Below are 18,197 nucleotides of genomic sequence, written 5' to 3' on the forward strand. Positions count from 1 at the left end.
ATTACTTTGTGGAACGTTTCGTCAAATGGTTCACAAAATATCGGCGTTTTTGTGGTGAAATTGGTCCCATAGGAATGAATGGCGGAATGTTCAAAACTAGAGTGGGAGCTGACAAAACCTTTTCACAGTTACTCCAGCCACTCCAACCACACAACATTTACTCCGCCCACTCCACCCAGTTACTCCGCCCACTCCAGTTGTAGACTACTGGTGGAGGCAAGAACACTTCACACAATTTCCCCAGAAATTGTAGCTTTTCTAGTAGTATAATTGCTTCCCATGTCCTATTCTCAGCATGCATGGTATCCTGTAGGATTATCAGCTTTAGGTTGTAGATGTGCTTACTCCAGCAGCCTTTGCAATCTGCAAGGAACAATTTTTATGGCTCTGCCCTATCCCTAAAACAGTTAGTTTAAGGTCATGTCCCCGTGTTCTTGATTTTGGTTTCGTGTTCAAAATACTGCCCTCCTGAACCATATTCATCCCCTTGATATATTTAAAGGTGTCAATCATGTCTCCCCTTTCCCTTCTTTCCTCCAGACTGTACATGTTAAGTTCCTGAATGATACATTATATAAGATGGGGGGAGGTGATGCTTTTTAATTCTTTTTTGGCAGTACTCTAAAATTGGGATATATATGACATGTATTTACTCCAATTTCATTCCATCATTCACAGAAATTGGTGAAGACAGGAGAGAACAATTGGTCGCTGGCTGAGCTGGTGCATGCGGTGGTACTGCTGGCTCACTACCACGCATTGGCAAGTTTTGTATTCGGCAGTGGCATCAACCTCGAGAGAGACACCGTACCTCCGAATGGGCTCCACTTGGTGGTGAAAAACAAGTTTTGCGTTTGTGATCTTGCCAACGATAACAGTATAGAGAACACAAGCCTGACAAGTAACAGCACTGAGGTCAGTAGGGGAATGGATGAGCTGTGTTTTGGTTTCCTTATCACCAAATCCATTATATCTGCTATCTTCCAAGAAACAATAGCAGGATGGATCGCTTGTCTAGCTTGGGATATTCTGGATGTTTTATTTACTTTTACATCTAACAGAGAAGCTATTTAGGAAAATTCCTTGAGGCGGAGTAGAAAAGTGTTTGAGGTCTGAGCCCTGCACTTCATGACTGTATTTAAAGTGCATGTGTGGGTGAAAGAAAAAGAAAAACAAAATGCAATGGCAGCTTTTTATCACATATTTGTACAAATGTAAATGATCAAAAAAGTGTATGTTTGGGCAAAATAAAAATAAAGAATATATTTAGTACTTCTCTGCAATTCATGTACTGTATATTTCCCCATGTTTTGTCTCTTTAAAGCACTGAAAGCACAGAACATTACTGGCGATTTGCCAGAAATCCAGTGTGCTCCCATCTTCCTGCACAGAAATGCCAAGCAGTGTTGTTAGTTGTGCTCAGTTTTCTTCTATTGAATTACAGAACAATTATCCCCTTCTCCTCTCCATAGCATTGGGGGAGGTATTCTGTAGTTCAGTGAGGAGTAACTGGGCAGGGCTCATAATGCTTCTTGTGATTTCAGTACAGTAGAGGCAGAGCGCATAGGAGCTCACTGGATTTATGGCTGGATCAACCGATATTTGCAGTGTTTTAAAAGGATAATACATTGGGGAAATGTGCTGGTATTGCCGGGAGGTACTGTTTTTTTTCAATGTGTACTTAAAAGTAGAACTATAATGAAAACTTTTTTTTTTTCTTCATTTTGGATAGAGTAAGGGAGGGTAATAACCCCTATCAGTTTATTTTTTCCAATCTGTGTCCCATTAGGGAGATTTCCCTTTGCTTCCTGTCCCATGGCCAAAACAGGGAGTGAGAGGAAATCCCTGCAAATTAAGGAAATTCCTTGGGCACCCCCAGATCATCAGAACTAGTGTCACCATTGGAAAATTTCCCATCTATTACTTTTCTGGGGACAACCTGAAAATTGTGGTTTTCTTTACTTTCACTTTCAAAAAGAACGGTAAACAGGACAAAAAGAGAGGGTGAATTTCTCTGGGGAAAGGGGGGGGGGGGCACAGAGCGCAATAAAAACCTGATTTCTAATCTAATCTAATCTTAGATTGCAAGCTCCCGGATCAGGCCCTCCTAACCCTCTTGTATTGAACTGTATTGTTGCTGTATTGTCTCCCGTTATATTGTAAAGCGCTGAGCAAACTGTTGGCGCTATATAAATCCTGTATAATAATAATATAAATAGGTGTTCTAATCCATCTCCACTCTGTCCAAAACTATAAAAAAACAAAGTTTCACCTTTAGGCTGCATTCACAATTGAACATTTTGTAGCTTGAAGCTCGAAGCTCCAAAAAAGCCCAAACTTAAAATATCAATTGTTCTCTATGGTGCCTATTCACATATGATCCCACAAACAGGCACCATAGAGAACAATTGGTTTTTTAAGTTTGAGTTATTTTGGAGCTTCGAGCTTCAAGCTACAAAACGGTCAATGTGAATGCAGCCTAAGTCATACTTTAAGTTGAACTCTAGCCAATTGGGTTCATTGAACAGTGTTGGCAGATTGCCTCCTTTCTGCATTGCTGCTTAAATATTATTGAGAAGGTTAGGGATATCAAGATCATTAAGCTATATTAATCATTTGTAATCGTGAAAAGTGAGGGCTTTCTCCTAGCTATGCAGTCTTCTCACTTCTTGTGTGAATCTGGGTCGAAAAATTAAGAGAAATTTCCCCAGCTGGAAAAAGGCAGCAAAATTAAACTGACTGACTTGGCTATAAATACACTTTAAAGTGTAAGTCCACTTTTGTTGAGGGAAAAAAAAAGAATATTGCAGTTTATTAATTTTAATAAACTTTGTCAGAAGAAAAAGCTGTTTGTTTCATCATGTCCTTGCTTATCCTATTCCTGATTGGGAGGGTCTGATTTATTATAATCACCAGGTTACAATGTCTGCATTACTTTAGTGTTTAACCCTTAGGGAGTATCTTACCAAAAATTTAATTCCAATTGCCTAAAATTGTACTCGTACCTTAGTGCCTACATCTGAGAAAATCATAGAGCCAATCACACAATTGGGAAATTACATTTACTGTTGGTGTAAAGAGAACACCTCCAGGCTCCCATATTGTATTGAATTTTGTGACAGTTTTAGAAAATTACAGCAGCTTTAGATTGAAAACAGAAATGTAATTTTTAATAAAATTAAATTACATAATGGCTTATGTAACAATTTTTAAGCTATAGTATTTATTTCCTGATAGTGGATTTTCCCTTTAAATAAATGTAAAATATATTAAAAAAAATAACTACATTCACCTATGCCTGTGCTCAGATTATGGACACCAAAATATTTACCTATTTCAAACAAGCAATAAAATCATGTTAAAACAAGTCTGCATTTATCTTTCTACAAGTATTGTGGAAAAATGTATTTTCAAAGTTCACAACAGACTGCATGAAAACCTCTAATGTAAATAGCTGGTGTTTATAAAGTGTTAAAAACAACAGCAATAAGTTGTCACTCCTTAGCCTCTTCAATCTCTGGTAGAATTGGGTGCATATTCCGGAGGAACCTCATTCATGCTCCACAAAAAAAAAAAAAAGAAGCCAGCTGAACACCAAAAATTCAGTGTTCAATAAAACGTTATTGTTCCAGACACATTGAAGCTCCACCATAGTGTTAGGGCTCATTCACACTTGACTATTTTACCAACTCTTGCCAAACGCCCCTATAGTGTTTGGCAAGCATTGGTCCGGCTTTTGCGGAGCGTTTTTTAAGCTCGGCAAACTCTCCGCATGCACGGTTCAGCGGCGGTTGCTAGGCGTTTGCTGAGCGTTAAAAACACCCTACAAACGCCTATAATGAAGTTTGAATGGCGTTACTGCTCCGCAAATGCCCCGCAACTGCGTGGCGTTTGCGGAGCGGCACCATAGACTAGAATAGGAGGCTTCAACGCCTCCTGACTCTACCAGAGGCGTCCGTTTTGCCACGACACTAACGCTCCCGTTAGAACAGCACCATGTGCTGCAATGTGCAGAATTGTCTGAGGCGTTTGGGAAGCAGTAAAAATGCTTCCCAAAGGCCTTTCTGCTGCCTGCACACAACGCTAGTGTGAACGTAGCCTTACTGGAATATAAGACAGGAGACACTGAAACGTGAACAAATGCCATAGTTGTGTTGATTTTATATCTACTAAAATTGTCTCTAGAAGAATGATAGACATCCGTTATACTCTTTGACTTTCAGAATGCCGACTATGAAAGTGAAATAGAAGTTTTGATGGAGAGAATGAAGAAACTTCAAGAAGAAAGAGAAGAGGAAGAAGCATCGCAAGAAGAGATGGCCACACGTTTCGAGAAAGAAAAGAAGGAAAGTCTGTTGGTTGTCTCTGGAGGTAATTTGATATCTGTAATCTATACATGCTGAGCAAGGATATGACATTGACTCAGCCAGCATTCTACTTGGTACTGGCCTGATCACTATTTCTCTAGTAACTACTGGCCTTAATGGGACCATAGCTGGTCAGTTCTCTAGATTGCAGGTATATCACTAAGGGTTCTTCAGTATGTTTCTTAAGAGACCAGTGACATCACAGACAATACAGCCTGTGAGTTCTCTAGGAAGCAGTGACATCAATAGGTCTATAAGTTCTCTAGGAAGAAGTGACCTCCACAAGCTTTTAATGTCTATAGGAAGTGGTTACCTCCACAAGGCTGTAAGTTCTCTAGGAAGTGGTGGCATCAATGAGCAAATGAATGGTCTAGGCAGCAGTGACATCAATGGGCCTATAGACTCTAGTAAGAGGTAACATCATTTGACATATATATTCTTTAGGAAATAGTGACATTAACGAGTCTGAGTTCTTAAGGAAGAGGTTACCTTCACAGACCTATAGGTTCTGTAGGGAGCAGTGACCTCCACAAGCCTAATAGTTCTCTAAGAAGAGGTGACCATAATGACCCTTTGAACTCTGTAGGAAGCAGTGACATCAATGAGCCTATGAGTTCTCTAGGAAGCAGTGACCTCCACAAGTCTATATGTTCTGTAAGAAGTGGTGACCTCCACAAGCCTATGAGTTCTCTAGAATGTAGTGACATTAGCGAGTCAATATGTTTGCTTGACGTGGTGACATTAATGAGCCTATGAATTATGTAGGAAGCAGTGACATCAATGAGCCTATAAGTTTTCTATGAAGCAGTGACCTTAACAAGTCTTTAAGTTCTGTAGGAAGTGGTGACATCAAAACCTATAGGTTCTCTAGTAAGTGGTGCCATCAAAGCCTATAGGTTCTCTAGTAAGTGGTGCCATCAAAGCCTTTAAGTTTTTTAGGAAGTGGTAACATCAATGAGCCTATATGTTCTCCTAGGAAGTGGTATCAAAAATCAGCCTATAAGTTCTCCTAGGAAGTAGTGATAACAACAAACCTTTAAAGCAGAGTTCCAGCTGAAAAAAAAAAAAAAAGTCAGCAGCTACAAAAACTGTAGCTGCTGACTTTTAAAATACAGTCACTTACCTGTCCCTTGGTCCAGCGGTGTCCTCACCACGGCTGGTTTCACCAGCCATCTTCTCTCCCTGGCGCCGGCATCTTTAGTGTGGGCACCCGACTGTGACAGCTTGCAGCTTCACAGCCAGGTGCCCACTGCGCATGCGCGAGAAGCGCTGTGCTTTGTGAATGGCCCCATAGTCTTCTGGGACCCAGAAGACTACGGGGAGAGGGGGGGGGGGAGGACAACTTCCACTTCCAATCGCTTAGGCAATTGCAGTGGAAGTGGCCTGTCAAATTCAGTACCCGCTGCCCCCCACCCCACTGCCCAAAGGTGCCAATCCTTAATGGAGAGCTGGGGACAAAGCATTAAAGCACAACTTCCCCTTTTGGGTGGACCTCTGCTTCAAGTTCTCTTGGAGGCAGTGACATCACTGAGAATGCAGCCTCTCTAGAAACCACTGCAGCCAGTCAATTCTCTAGTTGTCAGTAACAGATTCCTTCATCCATGCTAACAGTGCCATTGGTTGAATCCCCCCTGCCAGGCTATTGAATTCCGACCACTAGCTCTGCTGGCCGACAGTTCTTCACCAGTACCTAAATCTGATTGGATATATACATTGTTGAACTGACAATTTTCCAGCAGGGTCATTGCTTACATTTCAGCTGAGCCGGCAGGAATCCGCTTACATTTCGGTGGTGTATGGCCAGCTTTAGTTCTCCCGGAAACAGTGACCTCGGAGTCCTTACTGAGCCGTTATGCTGTCTAGCATTTTTTTTTTCTTTAGAGGGTAGTGACCAGTTCTGTAGAAAAAGATGACATTACTTGTTTCCACAATATTCTAGGGAAGTATCCTCGGTAATATCAGAATATGGAGGCTGAGCATGCTGTAGTAACAATTTTGTCTGAGAATACAGCTTATCTTTGTCCTGAACACCCATGATAGAAATGAGAAGGTCGTCTTTTCACTTCCCTGAAGCCAGTGACATCACAGAGAATATATAATCTACATGTCAGTGGAAAATTACCACAAACCAACCAAGGATAGATGTATGAGTAACGAGTTGTTTGTCCTATATGTATGATACGGCAAGGATGCCTAGGCAGCAGTATCACAAGAACACATGTATGTACACACGCTATGAATATACAGTGTGTGTGTGTGTGTGTGTGTGTGTGTGTGTGTGTGTGTGTCTATACACGCATGCACAATCTATACATATTGAGAATATATTTATGTGACTGTCTTTTCTAAAAGGTCATACACCCACTTGCTTCCAAATAGATGCTGCTTATCTGCTGTTTCATTAGGTTTTATATCATCACACCATATATCTGTATTAGATCAGAAGGATAAAGGTTTGTTGCCTTGCCAGGTCTTTCTTGCCATTCATGACCATAGCAAAAACAGCTGCTGCCCTCAGTTCTGATATGACAGCTAGTGCCCAGATGTAGGTGAACTCCCTGGTTCCCTAGTCTGCAGTGCCTTCTCCATATACTCCTGTTGAGGATCCATTTGCAGAGTGGTCTTTAAACTGTGGTCCGCGGGCTGGATGGTTGCCTTTGTCCAGCCCTTGGGGCAATATTCTTCCCACTGATACGAGGCACTATTCCTCACTGACATCAATGATGAGGCACAATTCCTTTCACTGACACCAACGATGAGGCGCTATTCCTTCCACTGACACCAACGATGAGGCGCTATTCCTTCCACTGATACCAACGATGAGGCGCTATTCCTTCCACTGACACCAACGATGAGGCGCTATTCCTTCCACTGACACCAACGATGAGGCGCTATTCCGTCCACTGACACCAACGATGAGGCGCTATTCCTTCCACTGACACCAACGATGAGGCGCTATTCCTTCCACTGACACCAACGATGAGGCGCTATTCCTTCCACTGACACCAACGATGAGGCGCTATTCCTTCCACTGACACCAACGATGAGGCGCTATTCCTTCCACTGACACCAACGATGAGGCGCTATTCCTTCCACTGACACCAACGATGAGGCGCTATTCCTTCCACTGACACCAACGATGAGGCGCTATTCCTTCCACTGACACCAACGATGAGGCGCTATTCCTTCCACTGACACCAACGGTGAGGTGCTATTCCTTCCACTGACACCAACGATGAGGCGCTATTCCTTCCACTGACACCAACAATGAGGCGCTATTCCTTCCGTTGACACCAACAATGAGGCGCTATTCCTTCTGTTGACACCAACAATGAGGCACTATTCCTTCTGTTGACACCAACAATGAGGCACTATTCCTTCCACTGACATCATCGATGAGGCACTATTCCTTCCACTGACACCAGCGATGAGGCACTATTCTTTCCACTGACACCAGCGATGAGGCACTATTCTTTCCACTGACACCAGCGATGAGGCACTATTCTTTCCACTGACACCAGCGATGAGGCACTATTCTTTCCACTGACACCAGCGATGAGGCACTATTCTTTCCACTGACACCAGCGATGAGGCACTATTCTTTCCACTGACACCAGCGATGAGGCACTATTCTTTCCACTGACACCAGCGATGAGGTACTATTCCTTCTGTTGACACCAACGATAAGGCACTATTACTTCTGCTGACACAAACAACGAGGCACTATTACTTCCGCTGACACCAACAATGAGGCACTATTCTTTCCACTGACACTGTGTATAATTAAAGTAAGATTTATTAATAGTGTAAGAAAACCCCATCTAACAGCAAACCATAACAAGGAAAACGTTGAAATATTTGTGAACAAAGTGACAGAAAACCTGACTAGCACATTAACTTTACTACAATATATGCAAGCAAAGTGGAAGCACTTACAGGATAGGGCAAGGATCAGGATAATCAGCAAGCATGGTATGTGGCTGACGGGTAAAACACTGACGAAAAGATGCAAATCAAGGGAGGTGTCATATACCTTCCCAGCAGCCAGCATAAGGTGGGGCCTAATTACTGGGATTTGCTGGCTGCTGGAAGACACCCACTGGTGGCACTGGAACTGCAACCTTCAGCTCCATGTAATCCAGGTCCTGACACAATGGGACACTATTCCATCCAATGATGCCAACGATGGGACATTATTCCTCCCACTGACACCAATGATAGGGGCACTATTCCTCCCACTAATACCAATGATAGGACACTATTCCTCCCACCGACACCAACGATGGTGCACTATTCCTCCCACTGATACCAAAGATTATTATTATTATAAAACAGGAATTATATACCACCAACAGTTCTCTCAGAGCTTTCAATATAAAGGGAGACAATACAGCAATGATATAGTTCAATAGATGAGAGTTAGGAGGGGACACTATTCCTCCCACTAATACCAATGACGGGACACTATTCCATCCAATAATGCCAATGATGGGGCACTATTACTCCCACTGACACCAATAATGGGGCACTATTCCTCCCACTTATACCAATGATGGGACACTATTCCATCTAATGATGCCAACGATGGGACACTATTCCTCCCACTAATACCAATGATGGGGCACTATTCCATCCAATGATGCCAACAATGGCACACTATTCCTCCCACTAATACCAATGATGGGACACTATTGCATCCAATGATGCCAATGATGGGACACTATTCCTCCCACTGACACCAATAATGGGGCACTATTCCTCCCATTTATACCAATGATGGGACACTATTCCATCTAATGATGCCAATGATGGGACACTATTCCTCCCACTGACACCAATAATGGGGCACTATTCCTCCCATTAATACCAATGATGGGACACTATTCCATCCAATGAGGCCAACAATGGCACACTATTCCTCCCACTAATACCAATGATGGGACACTATTGCATCCAATGATGCCAACGATGGGACACTATTCCTCCCACCGACACAAATAATGGGGCACTATTCCTCCCACTTATACCAATGATGGGACACTATTCCATCTAATGATGCCAATGATGGGACACTATTCCTCCCACTGACACCAATAATGGGGCACTATTCCTCTCACCAATACCAATGATGGGATACTATTCGTCATTCAGACTACAGGCACTATGTAATTTTTTTTTTACTCCCACCAATCCTGAAACATTTTCTATTTCCACTTCCACTGGAGCATTTTCTACTTCCACTGGCCATAGTTCAGTCCTCCTAAAGTCTAAAGCATAGTTTACTAGCCGTTTGTTTAAAAAGTTTGGAGACTCCTCCACTAGCGGATTGGACCCACTTTTATTATGGTGTCATCAGAGTCCTCCAATGGAATATACACTGAGAACACTCCAGAGAGGGAAAACAAGATGTTTGAGCTCAGCCCTGATGTTCACGGCAGTGCAACAGGTAAAAGCAGTTTTTCATGCTGGAGTCATGAACAGCAAGACAGTGTAGGTGGGGGATTCAGACCCAGCTCAGTACACCAAATAAATGCTGGAGTTGACTGACTATAAGATCCAGATCTGTGTCCCTAACCCCAGCCACGGTTGCATTTAACCTTGAGCTGGTTATACATTAAGTTATGTAAGAAGGTGACGGAATAAAACACATTATATAATTAAAATTGGAAAAAACCGAACACTGCACACTGAGCTCATTCAAGAAAGGAGGTGGCTCCACCGCCTAGTGTATTGACTGTAAAAACAAATTGAAAACATTGCTGCGGAACCTGGTGCAACTCCAGGCCTCCTGATAGATTATGACCTTGAATAAGTCACTGTTTCACTGCAAATGAGGCTAAGTGCTGTACTGTGTACTGTATATTTTAGATCTGTATTAAACAAATTACTGGAACTGTATTTGAGCCGGGGATTTGCATTAAATCTCCCAGGGCCTCCAGTGTAAACGCACGGAAAAAGGAAGTGTAAGCCGTGTACCGGGGTGGGCTCCCCAGGATACAGTGAAGTCACGAATGAGGAAAGCAACCCCAACACCAGCTTTTGCCACAACAGAATTTTACTTAGATGTGGCAAATAAACACAACTACAAATGCTGGAATATACAATAAATTTACATACACCCAGCCCAAAGGCTGAGACCCTTGTGCTGCACAGTACGGCGCCTTCTGATGGATGAAGGATGGATTCTGCCCGCCAGTAGTAATTTGACTACTGGCGGGCACAACTAAGCTGCCACACCTTACCCGTTATTACCCTAAAAGAGCAGGAATCAGTGTATGGGTGTATGGTTTGGGCTAGCCTGCGGTGCAGCACAACAGCTTACAATCTTACACAAATCTACAGTATTCCCCTCCCATAACTGGTCCTGTAGCACGTGCCTGAGTATTCCTTCTGAGCAAAACGCCAGTATGGATGGAGTTTGTGGGATTTTATCAGCTCTCCAATGTGAAATGTCACTTTAAGTTATGGAGTCCTTCCAATGATCAGTAATAACACTTGTGGCCTGACATAAACAGAGACCCTAACTAACTATATGCCTGGACTCAGTCTCTAGGCGCCAACACTGAAATGAGGTGCGTGCACGCTCTTACCGACCCGGGTCTGCTTTGCATCCGCTGGTGCCACTGAACAGAACAAATGTCTCCAACAAGCATGCGGTATCGCAGTGTATGTTGCTTTGTTCCTCTGCTCTCATCCGCATTCCTGGCAGCAATCTTCCTTTCTCTGAACAGGATCAGGGTCTTGGACACGATCAGCTTCACTTAGCTGGAGCTCTGGTTACTGAGGGATGTTCTCACACCTGGATGCCATCAGATTCTCTGCTCACATGGCTCCTGCATTCACCACCCTCCAAAACATGGCTGCTGTCTCTCTCCTTCCTGTTCTCTAAACTCTGTGTGAAAACCCCACCTCTTCATGAATATAGAAATATCTATGCAGTCTGAGGCTGTGTTAGGAAAACAGTGGCATCTTGTGGCTAAACTGCAGAATGTCACTCCAGAACATTTAATTTACTCCACACAATAATTTACTGCACACAAACAGTGTTCAAACAATGAGAGCTGTTTCCCCATCTCACAGAAGTACCACCCAGATCAACCAATCGCATTTCAGAGCAGGTTATGGTATTAAAGTGCATTAACTTTTTTTTTTTTTCATTGAAGCAAGAGGGTAAAGCTGGCAATACAAAGTGCAAATTTCATCAGGAACTGGCTAAAATTTGAGCCATGGGTGGTCCTCCAGCCCAACATCCTTTGAATTGAGAATAGAAGAAGCTGAATGGAAAATTGTCAGCCAAAGAAAAGCTGCATCCAATCAGATGTAGTCACTGTTCGGGTGTTCTGACAGCTGCAGATATCAGTGGTCAGCGTTCAATAGCCAGTAGGAGTGAACCGTCCATCCACTCAGTTTATCCTGCAGTTAACCACTTGCCGCCCAGCCACCGCATATAAACGGTTGCAGGGCGGCACTCGTAGGCAAAACCATGTTTTAAAACGTGGTTCTGCAAAACAGGTAGGGGGCACACGTGAAGCGCGCGCCTGCCCCGCCCGTTCCGCGGGTGCAGCAGCGGGTCTCCGCCGCCGGGTCACGGCCGGTTATTACCGGCCGTTTTCCCTTGATGAGCGGTGATCGCTGACACAGAGCAGGGCTGCATTGTTTACACACAGCCCTGCCCTGTGACAGTTCCCCCGACAAGCTGAAGAGGGAGAGAAGAGTTTCTCTCCCTCGATCAGCTCCCCACTCCCTCCCCCCCGTCCAGTACACACCCCCGCCCCCTAGTAAAACGCTCCCCTCACACAGTAAACACTAAATATGTTAACCCCTTCCTCCCCAGTGACATTAGTACAGTGTCAGTGGGGTTTTTTTTCACTGATCACTGTATTGGTGTCACTGGGGATGTCGGTGACCCCAAGTCAGTTCCCCCCCCAGTGTCAAAATGTCCGCCGCAGTCCCACCATAAGTCGCTTATTGCCACCATATGTCGCTGATTGCCGCCATATGTCGCTGATCGCCACCATTATTAGTATAAAAAAAATTAAAAATCCCAGTATCTTTCCTGCCTTTTGTAAACGCTACAACTTTCACGTAAACCAATTAATTTACACGTATTGGTTTTTTTTTTTTTAGCAAAGACGTGTCGCAGAATGCATTTTGGCAGAAATTTATGACTAAATTTGATTTTTGCATTTTTTTTACTGGACATGTTTTATAGCAAAAAGTCCAAAATATTGGTTTATTTCCTCAAAATTGTCAGCCTTTTTTTTTTTTATAGCGCAAAAAATAAAAACCGCACAGGTGATCAAATACCACTGAAAGAAAGCTCAATTTGTGGGGAAAAAAAGGATGTGACTTTCATTTATGTACCGTATTGCATGACCGTGGAATTTTCCTTTAAACTAGCGCAGCGCTGTATAGCAGAAAAATGGCGTAAATTGCAGTATTTATACCATAGTTTGTAGACGCTATAACTTCCACACAAAGCAATCAATATACACTTATTGGGATTTTTTTTACCAAAAACATGTAGCAGAATACATTTTGGCCTAAATTTATAACCAACTTTGAGTTTACTATATATTTTTTATAGCTGAAAGTAAAAAATATTGTTTTTCTTCAAAATTTTTGGCCTTTTTTTGTTTATGGCGTGAAAAATAAAAAGCGCACAGGTGATCAAATTACACCGAAAGAAAGCTCTATTTGTGTGAAAAAAAGGACGTAAATTTTGTTTGGGTGCAGCATTGCATGACCGCGCAATTATCAGTTGAATTAGTGCAGCGCCGAGTAGCAAAAAGAGGCCTGCTCATTAAGGGGGGTAAATCCTCTGGAGCTCATGTGGTTAAATCCATGGGTTTAGTTCCACTTATAGACCTCTGAGTTACAGGAGGTTGGAATAAAGCAAAAATATAAACCCACTGATTTCACTTTCTCAAAACCATTCTATTCAAGCCATGCTGTGAATAATAACTGTCACAGTTACTTGTGCTCTCAACCGAAGTCTCAAATCATCGATTTCATATCTGATCACATGTGCAGCCCATGGCAACCGCAGATCAAACGGTGGCTAAGATGGCTATTTCCTTGGCTGGAAGTGATGATAAGGTTTGGTTACACTTTAAGGTGGTGACTTGATGTAGCTCCATGACATTGTAAGGAGCTCTGCATTGTAAAACACACAATAGGCATGACAAAGCAAAGTTGGCCAGATTGGCTGTGCTACCTGACAAGTTTATATAAATTTCAGGATTAGATGGACTGAAATACAAATCCTTTGGCACGTAAAAAGTGATTGTATGTACAGGGGTTAGACAAAAAAAAATGGAAACACTACATGATTTGCAGATGTGAAAGTAACAACCTGTTTTGCATTGAAAGCAGAAGTGATGTAACATTCTTTTGCATCCGCTGTGTGATAAGACACCTAGCTTACAGATAGGGAGCCTCACATTCGTCATTCACTGTGTGTGTTGCTAGTAATACGGCGTCATGTCAGAGCTTATTGAGGTTCAAAGAGGGCAATTTGTTGGTGTCGCTTAGCTGGTGCCTCTGTGACTGAAGTTGCCAGTTTACTTGCCGTGTCGCGAGATAGAAGTATCAAAGGCATATACAGTTTTTGTGAAAACGTCTGATAAGCATAAGCATGGTTGACATGGTCAACTGATTGAAAGAGACAAAAGGACATTGCACAGGATTGTGACCTGGAATAAGAAAACCACTGCTGCAAAAGTAACTGCTAAGCTCAATCTCAGTCCCATGAAGACTGAGATTGAGCTCTGCACTTTTACAAATAGAGATGTGCTGCTCTTCTAATGAGGATGGTTCCAGTGCTATGTGTGGCCATTGGTAGGGTTATCAACAATGCCAACATCTAAGCAGCAGCAAGAATGACAAACAAAGAAACAGCTCCTCTAAGTGTGCACTGTGAAGGTATTTAATAGAAAGATAAGTAGTAACTCACATCTTAGAATATAAAAACAGGCTCATGGGTAAGAGGGTGAGACATCTGTAGCCAGATGTTGTTGTGTGTCTGATCCAGAGAGGAGATCGATTGAGTCCGTCAGCAGGTGGTGCTGTGCATGTGCAACATGGATGGTAAACCTGGTGGAATCTCCAAGGTGTATGCCAGCAGATGGTGCTGTGCATGTGTAGCATGGATGGTGGAGCCTGGCAGAGTCTCCAAGATGTCCGGGAGACTCTGCACATGTGGCGTCCGACGTCATCAAAATGCGCCGCGTTTCTGAGCATGTGCAGGATGAGATGAGTCCAGGTACGCGCTTTCATCAGGCAGGGGCATGCGCACCGGGACTCATCTCGTCCTGCACATGCTCAGAAACGCGGCGCATTTTGATGACGTCAGACCACCTGCTGACGGACTCAGTCGATCTCCTCTCTGGATCAGACACACAACAAAATCTGGTTACAGACGTCTCACCCTCTTACCCGTGAACCTGTTTTTATATTCTAAGATGTGAGTTACTACTTATCTCTCTATTAAATACCTTCACAGTACACACTTAGAGGCGCTGTGTTTCTTTGTTTCCCTTCTGCAGAGTTATGCTTCGCTCCTACGCAGCTTGCCCTTAGTGCCTACTGGACTACCTTCACCCCTGCCCATTTGTAACTCATCAAACATACATGGACTGCCACACCATGCGCCTCTTATCCCTTTTGTATTAGCAAGAATGACAACACTGCCCTGATTTCACGACAAAAGAAAAAGCATTGTCACCTCTTCAAAGAAGGGCCTGTCCAGTAGTTCTCCTGGCAGGATCAACCGTGTTTATGAAATATTCCAGGAATTAAATAGAAAACACAGAGCCCACACCTACTTTTATGGGCAGCCTGCACCCCATGTGATTTTATAGTTTGCCCATAGTTCATTCCAATTTTTCTTTGCAATGTAGTCTAAGTCACCAGTCACACCGCTGCAATTTAAAATCGCGATTGCTGAACACTTTGTCTTTATTGCTACTTGTGAAGAGATTCAACCATTTCTTGCAGTTAGCTGCGCAATTTCCTTTATAGTCTATATATGTGAAATGGCAACAAAACTGCAGAAAAAGTAATGCAAGAACTACTTTAGAAATCACCCTGCAGCAAATCAAGGCTTGTTGTCAGATATACAGCTAGTTTGGAGAAGGTGAAGTTTTCATATCTGGAGTTTGAGCGCTCGGTCACACTGGTGCGATTTCAATTTGACACTGACATTCACATTCATTAGATGTGATTTCAGGTGCGATTTCAATTTGCAGATCGCACAAGTGTGACCGGGCGCTCAAACTCCAGATATGAAAACTTCACCTTCTCCAAACCAGCTGCATATCCGACAACAAGCCTTGATGCCCTCTAGAGCACAGTTGAACGGGGCAAAGGTTTCACCTCACATAGGTGACGTTTGCACTTCTTTAAAACACAGCTCCTGGCTAATGTTTGATAACAAGAGACAGAAAAGAATACTGTACCTTGGTGAGGTTTGGGTTATGTTTACATGGGACGTCATGATTTTTTTCTTAGCAACTTTATTTACTAAAGAAAACCTGAAATTCTAGATATCCTATATCAGCTTGCCCTGCAGGCATCACTGGCTGATGCTGCATCAAGGGAAATGATTAGGCTAGAAAAACTTGTCCAACTTTTTTTTCTAGTTACCCCCCCCCCCTCCACAAATGGCATGAGGGGGTGTCTGTATGTGCCTCTCCTGTCCCTCTTCATAGACTGAGAGTTTGTGTTTATGCTTTGAGCTGGTCAGAAAAATATCTATCGTCAGTTGTATAATACCTACACATATAGTCATTGAAAACAGTCCCACGCGTGGAAGGATTTAAATAGGAACTGTGTGTGGCCACTTCATAGTATCATAGCTGTGCAGACCTGAACCATCTGTTCCCATAATGCGAGAGCTTTATATGGCTTACCCCAGGCAAGGTTAGTAAAAGCTGTGAAAGGTGATAGTCCATAAAAGACCAAGTGGTCCATTGAGTCTCCCCATATATACAGTATATACACTGCTCAAAAATATGAAAGGAACACTTTGAAAACACATCAGTTCTCAATGGGAAAAATATCATGCTGGATATCTATCCTTATATAGACTGGGTAATGTGTTAGGAACATAAGGAGTCCCCATTTTTTGATGGAAATTATCAACCTACAGAGAGCTAAATTCAAAGACACCCCAAAAATCTAAGTGAAAAAAATGATGCAGCAGGCTAGTCCATTTTGCTGAAATTTCATTGCAACAACTCAAAATGGTACTTATTAGTCTGTATGGCCCCCAAGTGCTTGTATGCATGCCTGACAACATCGGGGCATGCTCCTAATGAGACAACGGATGGTGTCCTGTGGTATTTCCTCCCAGATCTGGACCAGGGCATCACTGAGCTCCTGGACAGTCTGAGGTTCAACCTGGTGGCATTGGATGGACCAAAAGATGATATCGCAGAGGTATTCTATTGGATTTAGGTCAGGAAAGCATGGGGGCCATTCGATAGTATCAATTCCTTCATCCTCTAGGAACTGCCTGCATACTCTCGCCACATGGAGCCGGGCATTGTTGTGCACCAGGAGGAACCCAGGACCCACTGCACCAGCATAGGGTCTAACAATGGGTCCAAGGATTTCATCTCAATACCTAATGGCAGTCAGGGTGCCATTGTCTAGCCTGTAGAGGTCTGTGCATCCCTCCATAGATATGCCTCCTAGACCATCACTGACCCACCACCAAAACCGTCATGCTGAACAATGTTACAGGCAGCATAACGTTCTTTATGACTTCTCCAGACCCTTTCACGTCTGTCACATGTGCTGAAGGTGAACCTGCTCTCATCTGTGAAAAGTACAGGGCGCCAATGGCCAACCTGCCAATTCTGGTGTTCAATGGCAAATGCCAATCGAGCTCTATGATGCCAGGCAGTGAGCACAGGGCCCACTAGAGGACGTTGGGCCCTCAGGCCACCCTCTTGAAATCTGTTTCTGATTGTTTGGTCAGAGACATTCACTCCTGTGGCCTGCTGGAGGTCATTTTGTAGGGCTCTGGCAGTGCTCATCCTGTTCCTCCTTGCACAAAGGAGCAGATACCAGTCCTGCTGATGGGTTAATGACCTTCTACAGCCCTGTCCAGCTCTCCTAGAGTAACTGCCTGTCTCCTGGAATCTCCTGCATGCTCTTGAAACTGTGCTGGGAGACACAGCATACCTTCTGGCAATGATACGTATTGATGTGCCATCCTAGAGGAGTTGCTACCAGTAGTTACACTGACTCTAGCCAAATGCAAAACGAGTGAAAAAATGAGTAGGGAAAAAAATGTCAATGACCATAACCTGTAAAAACCATTCCTGTTTTCGGGGTTGTCTCATTGTTGCCCATCTAGTGCACCTGTTGTTAATGTCATTAACACCAAAGCAGCTGAAATTGGTTAACAACCCCCTCTGCTACTTAACTGACTAGATCAATATCCCAGGAGTTTAATTTACTTGATGCTATACTCTGATAAAAAAATATACATACTGCTCAAAAAACATTAAAGAAACGCTTTTTAGAGTATAGAGCTATGATTGTCCTGAACGTGTTTTGAATCCACTTGCTGTTGACTGATTCCCTTCTTCTGCTGAAGGTCTATTCCGATTGTCAACTACCCTTTTGGTAAAATAATATTTTCTAAGTAAAAGTTACCAAACCCTTGTGAGCTGCTATTGCTTAAAAAAAAAAAGAATTAACATAATCTATATATGAAATCGCCCACACTATTCACACCCTCATATATAATGTGTTAAAATGTTATATAAAATCCTATCCAACAGTGCCGTGCTTCCCTTAACATAAAACCATCAAATG

General features: G+C 43.1%; 1 protein-coding gene across 3 annotated transcripts in view; it reads left to right on the top strand.

Moving 5' to 3' along the window:
- SESN3 (sestrin 3) overlaps positions 1-18,197 on the top strand; it is a 165,525-nt gene that overhangs the window by 128,444 nt on the left and 18,884 nt on the right. For all 3 annotated transcript variants that reach the window (XM_089687932.1, XM_089687934.1, XM_089687933.1), the window contains 2 exons: positions 679-915; positions 4,224-4,371. In XM_089687932.1, the coding sequence (XP_089544058.1) occupies positions 679-915; positions 4,224-4,371 (385 nt within the window). The remainder of the gene's footprint in view (positions 1-678; positions 916-4,223; positions 4,372-18,197) is intronic.

The sequence above is a fragment of the Staurois parvus genome, unplaced genomic scaffold, assembly GCF_062004578.1.
Source record: "Staurois parvus isolate SC_StPar_1 unplaced genomic scaffold, SC_StPar_1.0 ptg000440l, whole genome shotgun sequence".
In the NCBI taxonomy this organism is placed as follows: domain Eukaryota; kingdom Metazoa; phylum Chordata; class Amphibia; order Anura; family Ranidae; genus Staurois; species Staurois parvus.